Below are 18,349 nucleotides of genomic sequence, written 5' to 3'. Positions count from 1 at the left end.
CATAAGAGTTCACAGAATAAGATGAATATAGGTATAATCATGCCAAATTATACCTAAATATTTACCAGTTCAGGGGGCTAAAGGCATCTATTTACTTTTTAGGAGCCCTGGCATAGTTGGGAAGTCATTTATTGGTTTTATAATGAAGTTTACCTAAAGCATAAAATCCAGCTCTTGCAAGCTGCTCCTTGTTAACTGAGTATATCCACGTCCCAAAAGTAATGATCCGTGCTTCATAATCTGCCATGGATGGATTTCTTGGAAGATTTGTTGAATTTGGGTAATTCCTATCAGAACTCACAGGATCAGATTCACTTCGGATGTTAAGATTGCGGCCCAAAACAAAGAAGCAATTAGGAAAGTGTCGCCTGTGTTCTGACCAGGCACGATCACAAGGTTCCCAATTTTTCAGTTTTCCTCCACAACAAAAGCACTGCACTTGGTCATCAATACCTGTGTAGTAGAGTCCAGCACTCGCTAACTCTCTTGGGGTTAGGTGGGCATAGTCTGGCCAGTTCTGAAAGGACTTCAGTCTAGCTTCTTCACTATACATGGCAGGGTTCCTCGGGTATATGGTGTCTGATATATCTACAACCTGCCCAGTTCTCAAAAGATAGTCTGCATGTGTCTCAGATGGCCTGTCTAAAGCAAAATGATTTCTGCTTCCCAGATAGTTTTCAACTTTGTACTGACCATTCTGGATACCAGGATTTGTAGGTTGCGTGGCACTATTTTCAAAATAAAAGCCGTTGATAAATCTGCAATTTGGGGATACTTTCCTGTGTCTTCCAATTGCTGAGTCTCCATATTGCCATCTATCTACGGCTGCATGACAACTAAAGCACCGCACGGTATCTCCTTCACCAGTATAAAGAAACCCTGCTCTTGCCAGTGTTGATGCTGAAACAAGACTACTACTTGGAAAATTAGCAAAAGTGTTTAATCTATTAAACTCTTCTACAAATTCTTCATCCTTATTGATGTCTGCAGGTACACAAGTTTTAGATCCTTCAAAACTGTTAAAAGTCATCTTCTCTTGAAAATAGGACTTGTCCACCTTTTCTAAAAAGAGAACATTATATTAGGAAATCCAAAATGTGAAACATAAGCAATAGACTTTTGTTACTAGGAGCTAACAAATTATCCACTTAGGACATAAAAATAATGACACGACCTCTAAGAAATATTCTAATTCTAAATACTAGAGTTCAACATTACCACATAATTCAAGTCATAAAGTAAAATCTAGCATTTTCGTTTTCTCTTTTTGAGGAAAGTAATATTTAAGCAGGTAGAATAAAACTAATAATTTTTAAATGCTTATTTTACATAAATATGGAACTGTGAAGCAGAATATATTATAATTATTAACCATGTCAAATAATTAATTAGGAAAAACATAAAAGAAGCATAAAATATGGAGATTATTAAAGTCTGTGCATAATTGTTATAATGAATCATTGTATATTCAAGGCATCAAAATTCAGTTTTTACAAATTAAAAAATGTTCAGAATGTTAATGAATTAATTTTTAATATTTCTTTGCTTAGCAAAATATGTTTTTATTTATTTATTTATTTTATTTATTAAGATCCTCATTGTATGCTACCTGGATGACTCATACAAGTATCCATGGTGAGGGTCTCTTCTGATTAAAGAAGATGGAATTGAAGCAAAATATGTTTTAATCATAATGCTGGTTCCAATGTGTTCTTTAAGAGTATCAAATATTTCTGATTTTCATGCATGAACAAGAGCTCATTTTTTGTTGGAACTGGATAATTCCAGATATATATATAATACCGCCCTCTACAGGGTGGCTCAGGAAAAATTCTAAGTACTTAGAAACCTTAATTGCTATTACTGGGTTTTTTTGTTTTTTTTTTTTCCCCCATGATCCAGCCCTTGGGAGGTCCTGGGAACATGTGCCCTGCAGTTACTTTTACTATTAACTTCCCTTGGTCAAGGAACAATCTGTTCAAATGGAAGATAAGTATCATTGCAGTCTTATTAGAGCTGCCAATTTACAGCTGTGTAATGTTTAACCCAGATAAAATGCTAAAGGGAACCCATTAGGTTATGAGAAGGGTGGCAAGATAATTTACGTTCCAAACCTGGACACTTCTCAAAGCGAAAAATTACACTAGTAATAATCACACTGGGACAACAGGCATAAATCAGGGTTGCCCCAGGCAAACTAGAGCATATGGCATCCCTAGCTATGAGGCAAACCTGGTTCTTCAGAATCTCCCGAATTGCCTGATAACATACTCAATATAAACTTGTCAAACACAAAATCAGAGAATGGACACAATAACTTTGTCTCTATATTGTATGTGCATAATTGATTTCTTGGCAAGAATTAGCCAGCTCTTTTGCCTTTATGTTGACACAATATGTCTCAGAATTTAATCTCTCTTGGAGAAATGTTCAACACAAAGCAAGCTGGCAGTGGACATCAGTCTTTCCTGGCCATGTGAATTTATCATGGTATTAACTCATATACCTCAAGAGCTGAGTTATATCTGCATACAACTTTTGGAATATGGTCTCCACGACTTTCTTTTTTGAAACAGAGTCTCGCTTTGTTACCCATGCTGGAGTGCAGTGGTGAGATCTTGGCTCACTGCAACATCCACCTCCCAGGTTCAAGCGATTCTCCTGCCTCAGTCTCCCGAGTAGCTGGGATCACAGGTACCCACCACCACACCTGGCTAATTTTTTGTATTTTTAGTAGACACATGGTTTCATCATGTTGGCCGGGCTGTGAGTCAGTAAAATTACTTGAACCCAAGAGGTGGAGGCTGTAGTGAGCCGAGATTGTGCCACTGCACCCCAGCCTGGGTGACAGAGCAAGCATCTCAAAAACGGGGGAAAAAAAAATTGATGGGGCCTGGTGGTACATGCCTGTAATCCCAGCTACTCAGGAGGCTGAGGCAGGAGAATCGCTTGGACCTGGGATGCAGAGGTTGCAGTGAGCAGAGATCACACCATTACACTCCAGCCTGGGCAACAAGAGCAAAAGTCTGTCTCAAAAAAAAAAAAAAATCTGTGGCCAGGCATAGTGGCTCACACCTGTAATCCAAGCACTTTGGAGGCCAAGGCGGGCGGATCACCTGAGATCGGGAGTTCAAGACCAGCCTGACCAACATGGTGAAACCCTGTCTTTTTTTAAAAAAAAAAAAAATCTGTAACATAGCTAAAAGAAGATGGAGACGTGGTTTAAAAAGAAGTCACATAAAGGCAATCCTCCAGATTAAAACCTTGGGATTTTAATTACTTACAAAGTCATCATGAGCCAACACTACAAGTATACAAAAAACAGCAACTTCAAGCTGCAGTAGTGTCCAGATGTGCAACATCCAGATCCAATTCAGCTACCAAGGGATACTATTTCCAGTTCCAAATAGATTTTGGAAGGGATATTAACCAAGTTTAATGTCCTTAGGGAGCTATCAGGATGATGAAAATGTTATCATATGAGAAATAGTTGGAATGGCAAAGGATATTTATCCCAAAGGTTGTTAAAATTGTGAGGGGAAGGGTAGAGAGGACAGAATTACTACCTTAAGATATCTAAAAGGTTATCACGTAGAAAAGAGATTCAAATTTTGTATAGCTTGAGGGCAGAATTAAGATCAATAAATACAATTATAAACAGTAGATTATAACCCAAAGATCAGCTTTATAACAATTGATAGTAGCACAAAATGAATTGGGTTGCCTTGTAAATTATGAGTTCCTCTTATCACTGGAAGGAACTTCGGCATGGACTAGGAGACTGGATTAAACATTTTCAAGTCTATAATTATCCTGAAGAATTAACGTTCAGTATAATTCAAAACACATGAGAATTATCTTCTCTGAGGTGTTAAATTTTATTTCAAGTCAATCAAAATAGATATAAGTTGCCAGGCACAGTGGCTCACACCTGTAATCCCAACACTTTGGGAGGCTGAGGTTCGTGGATCACTTGGAGTAAAGACTTCAAGACCAGCCTGGCCAACATGGTGAAACCCCACTTCTACCAAAAAATACAAAAATTAGCCAGGCGTGGTGGCACACAGGAGGCTACTTGGAAGGCTGAGGGAGGAGAATCACCTGAACCTGGGAAGCGGAGGTTGCAGTGAGCTGAGATGGCGCCACTGCACTCCAGCCTGGGTGACAGAATGAGACTTGATCTCAAAAAAAAAAAAAGAAAGAAAAAGGTATAGGCCAGGCACGGTGGCTCACGCCTATATCCCAGCACTTTGGGAGGCCGAAGCGGTCAGATCATGAGGTCAAGAGATCGAGACCATCCTGGCCAACATGGTGAAAGCCCGTCTCTACTAAAAATACAAAAAATTAGCTGGGCATGGTGGCACATGTGCTGTAATCCCAGTACTCAGGAGGCTGAGGCAGGAGAACTGCCTGAACCCAGGAGGCGGAGGTTGTAGTGAGCCGAGATCGTGCCATTGCATTCCAGTCTGGGTAACAAGAGCGAAACTCTGTCTCAAAAGAAAAAAGAAAAAGAAAAAAAGAGTGAAAGGTGGAAGGATGACTGATGAAAGACAGAAACCTTGGGTTTGAAGGAAGGCACCAAACAAAAAGGGCAAGATAGGGTAAAAATATATATATAGGATCTAAGTGAAATGGAGGTTGGGAAAATGACACCACAGAAAACAAGTATATATGGGGCAGAGGAATTGTGAGTATAGAAGAAAATAGGGTATGAATATTGGACAAGGGTGACAAAAAGGCTTTTAATGTGAAAAGGTGTGGGTGTGATAAAGAATGCTGGGATAATTTAAGGCTCTCTGTGAAAGCATCTTCAGGCTTTGTACCGGGTAAGCGGAAAGGCAGGAAGGCACAGAAAGAGAACAGTGTCAAAGAAAGCTTTTGGCATAAAGGGGCTGGGCAGTCAGGAATCTTAAGGGGAACAGTGGTTGAAAAAATAGCACTAGGGAAGCCAAAAATGGGACAAAAGTGTCCAGCAAACAATGGTACATGTCTAAATGAAGGGTTTGGAAGATTCTACAATGGTGATATGTGAGGGTTTACAGTATACATGTACATATACACATTTAGTCCAGTCAACTGTATAAAGAGAGCCACCAAGAGGTACCAAGGAGAGGAGGTCAACTGCTAACCCAGTGAGAATGTGGAAATATGGGACTGAGGCATGCAGAGACAAAGGCAGACACAAAACCCTGGTGTCTGTATATCACACACAAGTTTCTATTTCTCCCTGCTTTTTTTTTTTTTTCTGAGACAAAGTTTTACTCTTGGTCACCCAGGCTGGAGGGCAATGGCCTGATATCTGCTCACTGCAACCTCTGCCTTCCCAGGTTCAAGCAATTCTTCTGTCTCAGACTCCCAAGTAGCTGGGATTACAGGCATCTGCCACCACACCCAGCTAATTTTTGTATTTTTAGTAGAGACAGGGTTTCAATACATTGGCCAGGCTACTCTTGAACTACTGACCTCAGGTGATGCGCCTGACTCAGCCTCCCAAAGTGCCGGGAATACAGGAGTAAGCCATCATGCCCAGCCGCTTTTTTTATTATTACGATTTTCAAATATGTAGACTAAAGGTTATTTTAATGGGGAAAAGGATATAAGGTAGAATGTACACCAGACTGCCACGGTGTGAAAATGTATACTTACAGACAAGACTTAGAAAATAATATTAAATAAATCAGAAAAATGTTAAGGTGACAGGATTATAAGTGATCTTTTTCTCCAGAATGTCTTTAATAATATTGTCACTTAAAATCCCTCAAGTTGGTCAGGTGTGGTGGCTCACGTCTGTAATCCTAGCACTTTGGGAGGCCGAGGTCAGCAGATAGCCTGAGCTCAGGAGTTTGAGACCAACCTGGCCAACATGGCGAAACCCCATTTCTACAAAAACATACAAAAATTAGTTGGGTGTGGTGGCTCACACCTATAGTCCCAGCTACTTGGGAGGCTGAGGTAGGAGAATTGCTTGAGCCCTGGAGGTGGAGGTTACAGTGAACTGAGATCGCACCCCTGTACTCTAGCCTAGGCAACAGAGGGAGACCCTGTCTCAAAAAAAAAAAAAAAAATCTCTCAAGTTGGTGCTGCTCGCCAGGGTCCTGGTAGAGGGTAGGCGGCAAAGAACAAGGAAGTGCACAGCAGTCAAGGCTCACAGGGAGGGAGCAGTGTTCCCACCCATCTCAAAACACCCAAACCCAAGCTGTCCCCACAAGATGCATCTCAGGTTGTGGGTGCCTGGGAGCAGTGCACATGCGCCAACCCACTTCCCACCCCCGCCTACTGGTGCACACTCCTGAGGGGCAGCCCTGTGCTCTGCATGAACCATGGCTGCTGTGGTCAGTGGCATTGGTGAGGAGCAGCTACAAGGTATCCTAGGGGAAGAACAGGTTTGGTGCTGAATTTAGTTGATTTTCATTAGAAAGAGCCAAACCTGGAAATTTTAGGAAGTTTAATGGATTACTGTAATATATTCATAAGATACCTAATGTTGACATTTTAGTAGGCTACACAGACGTTTGGGGAGATGTACAACCCATAAATGATGATGATGGTTATCGCAAAGCTATTTTAACAGCCAACCCACTGCTTAGGATTTTTATACAAAAGAAGGAAGGAGTAGACATTATTACCTTTGGTACAGACATGCTAATAGAGAAGAAAGATGTTTCAACTGATGCACTGTGTTTTGTCAACCACAGAAAAAGACTATATCCAGTCACTGCTCTGCCAAAAGACTTCAGACCTGTGTCTTCTATCATAGATGTGGATATTCTCCCAGGAACTAAGCATCTCCTAGGACTCTATATCCAGCATAGTTTCAGCCTAAGGAAGACCACCCATGACTCAGAGAGCATCCCAGGGATCATTTATATCCTGGCTTGTTCCAGGCCTGGCTCACAGCTCAGAACTATGATGAAGTTTTTAGTTAATGATGAAGTTTTTAGAAGCTGATAGTATGTAAGTTTCAGGGAAGTATCTCAATCAAGTAAACTGACATGATGATTGCAAACAGCAGCAATCTCATCCTAACAATGAGACCAGCAAACCAGGAGAATAATGTTGCTGGAAACAGTCAGACTTCTGGCAGCTCCAGCCAATCTGCTGATAATAGCTTTCTTGCCTATCCACAGCAGACTGAACCAAATTTTGAACCAAAGGATGAAGACAGTGAGGAGGATAACATTATTATTTAAGATAATGGTGTACCAGAGAAGACTGCTAAAGCCATTCCTACTATCAAAAGCCTGGAATCGTTAACAAAAACAGAACAAACTCAGTTTTGAGTCTTGACAGAATGATTTTACTTCTAATTGAGTTTAGCAGTGGTGCAAACATAGAATTTGAAACACATGCTCCAGATCAAAAACTCTTAGAAGATGCAACAATCATAACATTATGAAACCATCGTTTGAATGTTTTCTGAGTGAGGATGTCACAGGACTTGTAAATTTGGGTAGTTTTAAGAGCTTTTAAACCTCTGAGCCAATGACCTAGAATAGGCATGAAAACAATAATATTACAAGTTTGAAAGGTTATTAAAATAAATAGAAACAGAAAGTAGATTAGTGGTTGCCTAGGGCTGGGGAGGGAGAAATAGGAAGTGACTACAAATGGTTACTGGGTTTGTTTCTGGAGTAATGAAAATGTTCTAAAATTAGATTGTGGTGATAGTTGCACAACTCTGCATATACTAAAAGCCACTAAAGTATATACTTTTTTTTTTTTTTGAGACGGGGTTTTACTATGTTGGTCAGGCTGGTCTCAAACTCCCGACCTCAGGTGACCCACCCTTCTCAGCCTCCCAAAGTGCTGGGATTATAAGCATGAGCCACCATGCTCAGCTAAACTACATACTTTAAAGGGATCTTATGGTGTATATATATATTAATAAAGCTGTCAAAACATTATTAAAATAGTACTTTGATTACTGTTCATACAAACTTTGGTGGATCAGAGGTGATTTTAAGTCTAAAACCAAGGGGTTTTTGCTAATGAAATTATGTGCTTTTGGCCGGGTGTGGTGGCTCATGCCTGTAATCCAAGCACTTTGGAGGCGAAGGCGGGTGGATCACCTGAGGTCAGGAGTTCAAGACCAGCCTGACCAACATGGTGAAATCCCGTCTTTAAAAAAAAAATTTTTTTTAAAGAAATTATGTGTTTTTGATATGGAAAATGGGATGTTAGTATATTTTCAGAACTATGTGAGAGGACTAAGTCATTTCTGTTTGAAGTAGTTACACATTTAACCTGTTTCACAGAGCCCAGTGAATTTTTCCTTTAAATACATTCTTTACATTCTAATAAGAAAAAGTTGAGCCGGGCGCGGTGGCTCACGCCTGTAAACCTAGCACTTTGGGAGGCCGAGGTGGGTGGATCACCTGAGGTCAGGAGTTCAAGACCAGCCTGGCCATCGTGGTGAAACCCCATCTTTAAAAAAAAAAGAAAAAGTTTGATTCTGAGAACACATGGACACAGGGAGGGGAGCATCACACACTGGGGTCTGTGGAGGGGAACTAGGGGAGGGACAGTGTGGGGTAGGGAGTTGGGGAGGGATAACATGAGGAAAAATGCCAGATATAGGTGATGGGGATGGAGGCAGCAAACCATATTGTCATGTATGTACCTATGTAACAATCTTGCATGTTCTTCACATGTACCCCAAAACCTAAAACGCAATAATATATATATTAAAAAAAGAAAAAGTTTGATTCTATCTCTTTTGGCACTGTGAGGACCTCAGTTCTTATGTTTCTATAATTATCATTTCTTTTTTTTGAGACAGAGTCTTGCTCTGTCACCCAGGCTGGAGTGCAGTGGTGCAATCTCAGCTCACTGCAACCTCCGCCTACTGGGTTCAAGCGATTCTCCTGCCTCAGCCTCCTGAGTACCTGGGAATACAGATGTGCACCACCACGCCTGGCTAATTTTTTTATTTTTAGTAGAGACGGGGTTTCACCATATTGGTCAGGCTAGTCTTGAACTCCTGACCTCGTGATCTTCCTGTCTCCCAAAGTGCTGGGATTACAAGGCGTAAGCCACTGCGCCTGGCCTCTTTTATTTCTAATATTCTTGTTCTCTTGCTAATTGCTAACAAATCACTTTCTGGAATGCTTTTTCGAACTTTTAAGAAATTAAAAACCAATTACTATTTTTAGGAATTGCTTTCCATGTTATGACGCACCTGAAGCTATGTTCCTGAATTATAAAATTCTGTGACAGTTGTTCACATTGGTGTTTGTCCATCCTATAGCTTATATATTTAAAAACTAATTCCAAACAGGTATAATTTTTTTTCATTTGTTTTTCTTAATAGAGACAGGGTTTCACCTTGTTGGCCAGGAGGGTCTCGATCTCTTGACCTTGTGATCCGCCCGCCTCAGCCTCCCAAAGTGCTGGGATTACAGACATGAGCCACTGCATCTGGCCTTCTCTTGCTTTCTTAACCTCTCCCTCTCCTATTTCAAACAGGTATAATTTATGTTGTGAAAAGCAGTTAATGGCCAGGCATGGTAGCTCAAGCCTGTAATCCCAGCACTTTGGGAGGCTGAGGTAGTCAGATCACTTGAGATCAGGAATTTGAAACCAGCCTGGCCAACATGACGAAAACTCATCTCTACTAAAAATACAAAAATTAGTCAGGCATGGTGGTGCATGCCTGTAATCCCAGCTACTTGGGAGGCTGAGGCATGAGAATTACTTGAACCTGGGAGGCAGGGGTTGCAGTGAGCTGAGACTGTACCTCTGCACTCCAGCCTGGGTGACGGATTGAGACTCTGTCTCAAAAAAAAAAAAAAAAGTCAATGTCATTGACTTTGGTAATATGAGACTCTCTCCTTTAACATTCTTGTATTTACTCCTAATTTCACTAGAAAGCATTCTTTTTGCTTTGTGTATCTACATGTACACTGGAAATGTTATTGTACTCTTTTAATGTATTCAAGTAGTGTGAATGTTTTCAATACAAAATGTACCAAGATTAAAAGATTTTTACACGGGCCAGGCGCGGTGGCTCAAACCCGTAATCCAAGCACTTTGGGAGGCCAAGGCAGGTGGATCACGAGGTCAAGAGATCGAGATCATCCTGGTCAACATGGTGAAACCCCGTCTCTACTAAAAATACAAAAAATTAGCTGGGCATGGTGGCGTGTGCCTGTAATCCCAGCTCCTCAGGAGGCTGAGGCAGGAGAATTGCCTGAACCCTGGAGGTGGAGGCTGCAGTGAGCTGAGATCGTGCCATTGCACTCCAGCCTGGGTAACAAGAGCAAAACTCTGTCTCAAAAAAAAAAAAATTCCTCATTAGTCAGGCACTGTGGCTCATGCCTATAATCGCAGCACTTTGGGGGCTGAGGTAGGCGAATCACTTGAGGTCAGTAATTCGAGAACAGCCTGGCCAACATGGCAAAACCCCATCTCTACTTAAACACACACACACACGAATTAGCCAGGTGTGGTAGCACACACCTGTAGTCCCAACTACTCAGGAGGCTGAGGCAGGAGCTCGGTTGAACCTGGGAGGTGGAGGTTGCAGTGAGCTGAGATAGTGTCACTGTACTCAAGTCTGGGTGACAGAGTGAGACTCCATCTCAAAAAAAAAAAAAAGAAAATCCCCGATCATTTCATTAATGTACATGTAAGGATGTTCAGTAAAGTGCTATTTACTAAAACAAAAAAACTCAGTATCTACAAAAACAGGACAATATTATGGTAATATGGGCCAGCAGGCAACCATTAAAAATTAATGTTCAGGCCGGGCGCGGTGGCTCACGCCTGTAATCCCAGCACTTTGGGAGGCCGAGGCGGGTGGATCACGAGGTCAAGAGATCAAGACCATCCTGGTCAACATGGTGAAACCCTGTCTCTACCAAAAATACGAAAAAAAAAAAAAATTAACTGGGCATGGTGGCACATGCCTGTAATCCCAGCTACTCAGGAGGCTGAGGCAGGAGAATTGCCTGATCCCAGGAGGCGGAGGTTACGGTGAGCTGAGATTGCGCCATTGCACTCCAGCCTGGGTAACAAGGGCAAAACTCCGTCTCAAAAAAAAAAAAAAATCATGTTCAGGATGTATTTAAAAAAAATATATGCCAGGCACGGTGGCTCACGCCTGTAATCCCAGAACCTTGGGAGGCAGAGGCAGGTGGATTACGAGGTCAAGAAATGGAGACCATCCTGGTCAACATGGTGAAACCCCGTCTCTACTAAAAATACAAAAAAATTAGCTGGGCACGGTGGCATGGGCCTGTAATTCCAGCTACTCAGGAGGCTGAGGCAGGAGAATTGCCTGAACCCAAGAGGCGGAGGTTGCGGTGAGCCGAGATCACACCATTGCACTCCAGCCTGGCTAACAAGAGCGAAACTCTGTCTCAAAAAAAAATTTATATCTATATCTATATATGTAGATATATATAGACATAGATATATATAAAATAGAGGGGCCGTGTTAACCTTCTCTGTATCATTCCAATTTAGTATATGTACTGCTGAAGCAAGCACCATGATGTTGTATTAAGTGGAAAGATGGTTACAAAATAATGTTGTGCTGTATGGCCCAAATTATAAAAATCACAGATATATAAAGACAGGCTGGCCTGGGGTGGTTGCTTATACTGTAATCCCAGCACTTTGGGAGGCCGAGGTGGGAGGATCACCTGAGATGAGAAGTTCCAGACCAGTCTAACATGGTGAAACCCTGTCTCTACTAAAAATACAAAAATTAGCCGGGTGTAGTGGCAGGTACCTTAATCCCAGCTACTTCGGAGGCTGAAGCAGGAGAATCGCCTGAATCCGAGAGGCGGAGGTTGCAGTGAGCTGAGATTTCATCACTGCACTTCAGCCTGGGCCACAGAACGAGACTCTGTCTCAAAAAGGAAGGGAGGAAGGGAGGAAGGCAGGAAGGCAGGAAGGTAGGAAGGCAGGAAGGCAGGAAGGCAAAATTACACATCAAAATTCTACTGTGATTATTTCTGGACAGTAGATATTTTTTTTCTTTGTGCTTTTCTTAACTTTCTAAATTCTATACAGCAAATGTATTAAATTCTAATGAAAAGAACCAAGCAGATGGGCATGGTGGCTCACGCCTGTAATCCCAGCACTTTGGGAGGCTGAGGCGGGTGGATCACCTGAGGTCTGGAGTTCAAGACCAGCCTGACCAACATGGAGAAATACCATCTCTACTAAAAATACAAAATTAGCTGGGTGTGGTGGCACATGCCTGTAAGCCCAGCTACTTGGGAGGTTGAGGCAGGAACATCACTTGAACCTGGGAGGCGGAGGTTGCACTGAGCTGAGACTGAGCCATTGCACTCCAGCCTGGGCAACAAGAGAGAAACTCTGTCTAAAGAAAAAAAAAAAAAGAAAAAGAAAGAAAATGAAAAAAGAAACAAGCAGTTGGACTCTGATTAGTTAGGCACCCTTGTACAATCCTGTCCACCAGACAATGGGTGTTATCTGGCTATTTGCCATATGACAATGCTTCCTCCATCTGTGAATATATTGGCCAAGTAAACTATCAATAGCAGAGTCTGGTAATTCAAGGTTTTGGCTTTTTATTCACAGAAAATAATTTGTATGACTTAGAAAGGGAAGGATATGTTCTTTGGTTCTTCTCTTTTTACCTATCCTGCGAATGCCAGCTTGTTACTTAGGTAACTGCCTCTGAGCAACCCATGAAGAAATTATAAATCAATGTCAAGACTATTGCTCATCAGTTTTTGTTTGTTTATTTTTCAGACAGATTCCCATTCTGTCAGCTAGGCTGGAGTGCAGTAGCACAATCTTGACTCACTGCAGCTTCCACCTCCTGGGTTCAAGCGATTCTCCTGTCTCAGCCTCCCGAGTAGCTGGTATTACAGGCATGTGTCACCATGCCCAGCTAATTTTGTATTTTTAGTAGACACAGGGTTTCTCCATGTTGGTCAGGCTGGTCTTGAACTCCCGACCTCAGGTGATCTACCCACCTCGGCCTCCCAGAGTGCTGGAATTACAAGCGTTGAGCCACCACACCCGGCCTTTTTTTTTTTTTTTTTTTGGGAGAGACTGGGTCTTCCTATGTTTCCCAGACTGATGAGTTTCTTTATCTGTAAAGTAAAAGAATGATTTCTATTACCCTGTCCAGCAAGACACAATTACTATGAATAATTTTTGTTCGTGAATGTCTATAAAATATGATTATGTTTTAGTACACTTGATTCTATGCCTGCTCTTTTTAAAAAAATTATTTTAGGGAAGTTTTTGCCCAAAGTTCATAGAGACTTCTTTCTTCTCACCCGGCCCCAAAGTCATTGCTAATTTTTACAAGGCAGTGAATGAACAGTTCATAACTCCAAAGATAGATTATCACTCAGAAAAATTTTTCCACAAAAAGGCCTTTCTTTCCTTCCTTTTTTTGGCACACTAGTGTCTCAGCAAGTTCTTTTCTTTTCTTTTTTTTTTTTAAGATGGGGTTTCACCATGATGGCCAGGCTGGTTTTGAACTTCTGACCTCAGGTGATCCACCCACCTCGGCCTCCCAAAGTGCTAGGATTACAGGCATGAGCCACCACGCCTGGCCGAGTCCTTTTATTCTCAATTCAAGTTAACAATAAGTTGGCCAGGTGCAGTGGCTCATGCCTGTAATCCCAGCACTTTGGGAGGCCAAGGCGGACAGATCACCTGAAGTCAGGGGTTCGAGATCAGCCTGGACAACCTGGTGAAACCTCGTCTCTACTAAAAATACAAAAATTAGCTGGGCATGGTGGCGGGCACCTGTAATCCCAGCTACTTGGGAGGCTGAGGCAGGAGAATCACTGGAACCAAGGAGGTGAAGGTGCAGTGACCCAGGATCACACAATTGCACTCCAGCCCGGGTAAGAAGAGTGAAATTCCACCCCCCCGCTCACTCACACACACACACACACACACACACACAATTAGATGGGTGTGGTGACACGTGCCTGTAATGCCAGCTACTGGGAGGCTGAGGCAGGAGAATCGCTTGAACCTGGGAGGTGAAGGTTGCAGTGAGCCCAGAATGCACCACTGCACTCCATCAGCCTGGGTGAAAGAATTAAACCCCATCTCTCTCACACACACATGCACACACACAAAGAGATGGGGTCTCACTATGTTGCTCAAACTGGTCTTTTTTTTAATATATATATATTTTGTTTTGTTTTGTTTTTTAAAGACGGGTTTTCACCATATTGGTCAGGCTGGTCTTCAACTCCCGACCTCAGGTGATCCGCCCGCCTTGGCCTCCAAAGTGCTTGGATTACAGGCATGAGCCACCACGCCCGGCCTTCAAACTGGTCTTAAACTCCTGGCCTCAAGTGATCTTCCCACCTCAGAATGAAGTATTCTATTGCATGAACATGCTGGAATCCCAAGCAAGTACTCAAGCAACTTCTTCTTCTTTTTTGAGACAGGGTCTTGCTCTATCGCCCAGACTGGAGTGCAGTGCCACAATCTCGGCTCACTGAAGCCACGCCGCTTTGCAGTTTCAGGCAATCCTCTGCATCCTGAGGAGCTGGACTACAGGGAGGCGCCAGCACACTCAGCTAATTTTTAAATTTTTGTAGAGACAAGGTCTCACTATATTGCCCAGGCCAATCAAACAAGTTATTGATAAGAGCCCATTATCTTTTCTTTTTCTTCAGTAAAAATATTTAGCTCTATCTGAAAGCTACAGTGCTATCTATATTCAAACATGTAGTAGGTTTCTCTTCTGTCTAGGTTTTAATTTTTTTAAATGACACAAAGTAAACTATGCCACAGTAAGTAACTACAAATCAAATTTAAATGATACAATATATTTCATGAGTGTCCACATGTAACCAAACGCTGTCTATAAACTAATTTTCATTTTCCTTCATCTCATCATTTTAGCAACAAGTAAGGATTTTCTCTATTAAACATGCTGAATTGAAACTAAAAATTTTCAATCTTGGCCAGATGCCCCTCAGGCCTGTAATCCCAGCACTTTGGGAGGCTGAAATGGGCAGATAATCTGAGGTCAGGAGTTCGAGACCAGCCTCACCAACATGGTGAAACCCTGTTTCTACTAAAAATACAAAAAAATTAGCCAGGCATGGTGGCACACACCTGTAGTCCCAGCTACTTGGGAGGCTGAGACAGGAGAATCACTTGAACCTGGGAGGCAGTGGTTGCAGTGAGCCGATATCACGCCACTGCACTCCAGCCTGGGCAAGAATGAGACCGTCTCAAAAAAAAAAAAAAAATTCAATCCTATTTGTTTCAATGTAAGGTCAAAATTTAAGCATGAGTGTGTGATTCTATAGCCATCTTCTCTCACAATGTTACCTTTGATAATACCTAACATATATAATATACTTTACAATTTAGAATGTTTTCATATATGGTATCTAATTTAACCTACATAACATATCATAGGCCTCATCTGAAATATGAGGAAACAGTGGTGGGGGAGGGAAAAAAAAGACAAAAAAGAGGAAACAGTAGTTCTGTTACTCATCAAAGGGCATGCAGCCAGTAAGTGACACTCAAAAATCAAACTCGGTGATTATAACCAATATAGCCCTAAGGAAATTACTACAAGAATTATTGGCAGAAGGGATAGTCCAATGAGGTAGCAGAAAATGTTAGGCTTCCTTCCCTTTTTTTTTTTTTAAGACGGAGTTTCGCTCTTGTTACCCAGGCTGGAATGCAATGGCACGATCTTGGCTCACAGCAACCTCCGCCTCCTGGGTTCAGGCAATTCTCCTGCCTCAGCCTCCTGAGTAGCTGGAATTACAGGCACACGCCACAATGCCCAGCTAATTTTTTTGTATTTTTAGTAGAGACGGGGTTTCACCATGTTGACCAGGATGGTCTCGATCTCTTGACCTCGTGATCCACCGCCTCAGCCTCCCAAAGTGCTGGGATTACAGGCGTGAGCCACCGCGCCCGGCCCTGGCATTTTTTTTTTTTTAAGTAGAGATGGGGTTTCGCCCTGTTGGTCGAGCTAGTCTTGAACTCCTGACCTAAAGTAATCTGCCTGCCTCAGCCTCCCAAAGTGCTGGGATTTCAGGCGTGAGCCACTGTGCCCAGCCAGATGTCTGTGTTTAAGGTGAATAAAATGATTATAGAAATAAGAATAAAATTTCAAACACAATATAAGTATTTATAAGTACCAGGGAATGCACAGTGGCATCAGCCTTGCTCAGTTTAAGAAATCAGCTTTAATCCACTTAGTTCAACCTCTGACTGTCTGAGATCAAGTTATTCCCCGTCTGTACAAGTAAACCTGACTTTTCACTATGAGCCATAACCTTGAAAATATATACAACTATATCATAACAAGGTGAATCATATGTATCTATAACAAAGACTGGGTACCAAATCACACCAAAATCAAATCCAAAAATGTATCAAACAGCAGAGCTACAAATGCATCATAATTTAAAATAATAAAAGCCCATGCCAAGTCCTGCAAAATGGACATAAGTGTATTTTTATCACATAAAGGACAGCCTACTATTAACCATACATGGAGCAGATCAAATATATAATCCATAAATTTGGCCTCAAATTCCTTTTTTTTTCTTTTTTGAGACAGGATCTTGCTCTGTCGCCCAAGCTGGATCTTGGCTCACTGTAACCTCCACCTCCTGGGTTCAAGTGATCTTCCCACCTCAGCCTCCAGAGTGGCTAGGATTACAGGCACATGAACAACCATGACAGGTTAATTTTTTTATTTTTAGTAGAGATAGTGCTTCACCATGTTGTCCAGGCTGGTCTTGAACTCCTGGGCTCAAGGGATCTGCTTGTCTCAAGCCTCCCAAAGTGCTGGGATTAAAGACATAAATCACCATGCCTGGCCTAGGATTGGTTAATATGGAATTATTTTCCTTGACAAAATCTCAGATGATCAGGCTTAAAAACTATTATAATGGGTTTAGAATCATTGGAATCAACTAGCCCTTAGTCCAACCTCCATGAGTTTTTTGTTTGTTTGAGACATGGCCTTGCTGTCACTCAGGCTGGAATGGGGTGCGTGTGTGTGTGTGTGTGTGTGTGTGTGTGTGTATGTATGTGTGTGTGTATTCCATCACAGGACCATCACAGCTGACTGCCACCTTGAACTCCGAGCTCTAGCGATCTTCACAGGTGCGTTCCATCGCACCCAGCTAATTTTTTATTTTTGGTAGAGGTGGGGTCTGGCTATGTTGTCCAGGCTGGTCCTGACCTCCTTGATCAAACAATCCTCCCACCTCAGCCTCTCAAAGTGTTGGGATTAAGGTATGAGCCATCATGCCTGGCCCTGTTAGTTTACAGATGAAGAAAGTGCAGTATAAAATAATACACTGTATAAATAAAAACTTTATTTTGAAAGACTTCAGGACCGTCTTTCAGCACTTTGGGAGGTCGAGGTGGGCGGATCATCTGAGGTTGGGAGTTTGAGACCATATTTACCAACATGGAGAAACCTTGTCTCTACTAAAAATGCAAAATTAGCTGACTGTGGTGGCACATGCCTGTAATCCCAGCTACTCGGGAGGCTGAGGCAGGAGAATCACTTGAATCTGGGAGCTGGAGGTTGTGGTAGGCTGAGATCCTGCCATTGCACTCCAGCCTGGGCAACAAGAGTGAAACTCTGTCTCATTGAAAAAAAAAAGAAGAGGAAGAAAGAAGGCTGGTCTGAAGGTAGTGAGTTATCTCAATTGATTGTTCACAGTCAGTTACAGATCGAACTCCTTGTTCTACTCTTTCCCCCCTTCTCACTACTGCACTTGACTAGTCTAAAAAAAAATACTAAAATAAATAAATAGAAAAGAAAGACTTAGGCTGGGTGTGGTGGCTCACACCTGTAATCTCAGCACTTTGGGAGGCCAAGGCGGGTAGATCACCAGGTCAGGAGTTCGAGACCAGCCTGCCAACATGGTGAAACCCCATCTCTATCAAAAGTACAAAAATTAGCTGGGCATCGTGGCCTGGGTGTGGTGGCTCACACCTGTAATCCCAGCTATTCCGGAGGCTGAGGCAGGATTGCTTGAACTTGGAAGGCAGAGGCTGCAGTGAGCCAAGACTGCACCACTGCACTCCAGCTCTGGGCAATGGCACAAGAGTCCGTCTTGGAACACGAACACACACACACACACACACACACACACACACACACACACAGCCAGGCCTGGTAGCATACGCCTGTAATCCAAGCTACTCGGGAGGCTGAGTCACCAGAATCGCTTGAACCCAGGAGGTGGAGGTTACAGTGAACTGGGATCATGCCTCTGAACTCCAGCCTGGGTGACAGAGCGAGACAATGTCTCAAAAATAAATAAACAAAATAAAATATTCAAAATACTCTTTATATATTTTGAATTCAACACATCAAATAACATATCAAAAATGTGAA

General features: G+C 42.2%; 1 protein-coding gene and 1 pseudogene across 10 annotated transcripts in view; one reads left to right on the top strand and one right to left on the bottom strand.

Annotated features, from left to right (window-relative positions):
- The window catches only part of XIAP (X-linked inhibitor of apoptosis), a 45,782-nt gene that overhangs the window by 21,673 nt on the left and 5,760 nt on the right, over positions 1-18,349 (bottom strand). For 4 of the 9 annotated variants that reach the window (XM_035288967.3, XM_078362344.1, XM_002763235.7 and 1 more), the window contains one exon: positions 154-1,062. In XM_035288967.3, the coding sequence (XP_035144858.2) occupies positions 154-1,030 (877 nt within the window). In that variant the 5' untranslated portion in view covers positions 1,031-1,062. Of the gene's footprint in view, positions 1-153; positions 1,063-12,953; positions 13,074-18,349 lie in introns of all 9 variants that reach the window. The other 5 variants (XM_078362343.1, XM_078362346.1, XM_078362347.1 and 2 more) reach the window with 2 other exon arrangements.
- Positions 1-18,349, top strand: part of LOC103790361 (small ribosomal subunit protein bS21m pseudogene) — a 107,164-nt pseudogene that overhangs the window by 85,667 nt on the left and 3,148 nt on the right. The gene's annotated exons all lie outside the window — the stretch shown is intronic.

Source organism: Callithrix jacchus, chromosome X (assembly GCF_049354715.1).
Source record: "Callithrix jacchus isolate 240 chromosome X, calJac240_pri, whole genome shotgun sequence".
NCBI classification, from domain to species: domain Eukaryota; kingdom Metazoa; phylum Chordata; class Mammalia; order Primates; family Cebidae; genus Callithrix; species Callithrix jacchus.
This window is presented reverse-complemented; position numbering and strand designations above follow the sequence as displayed.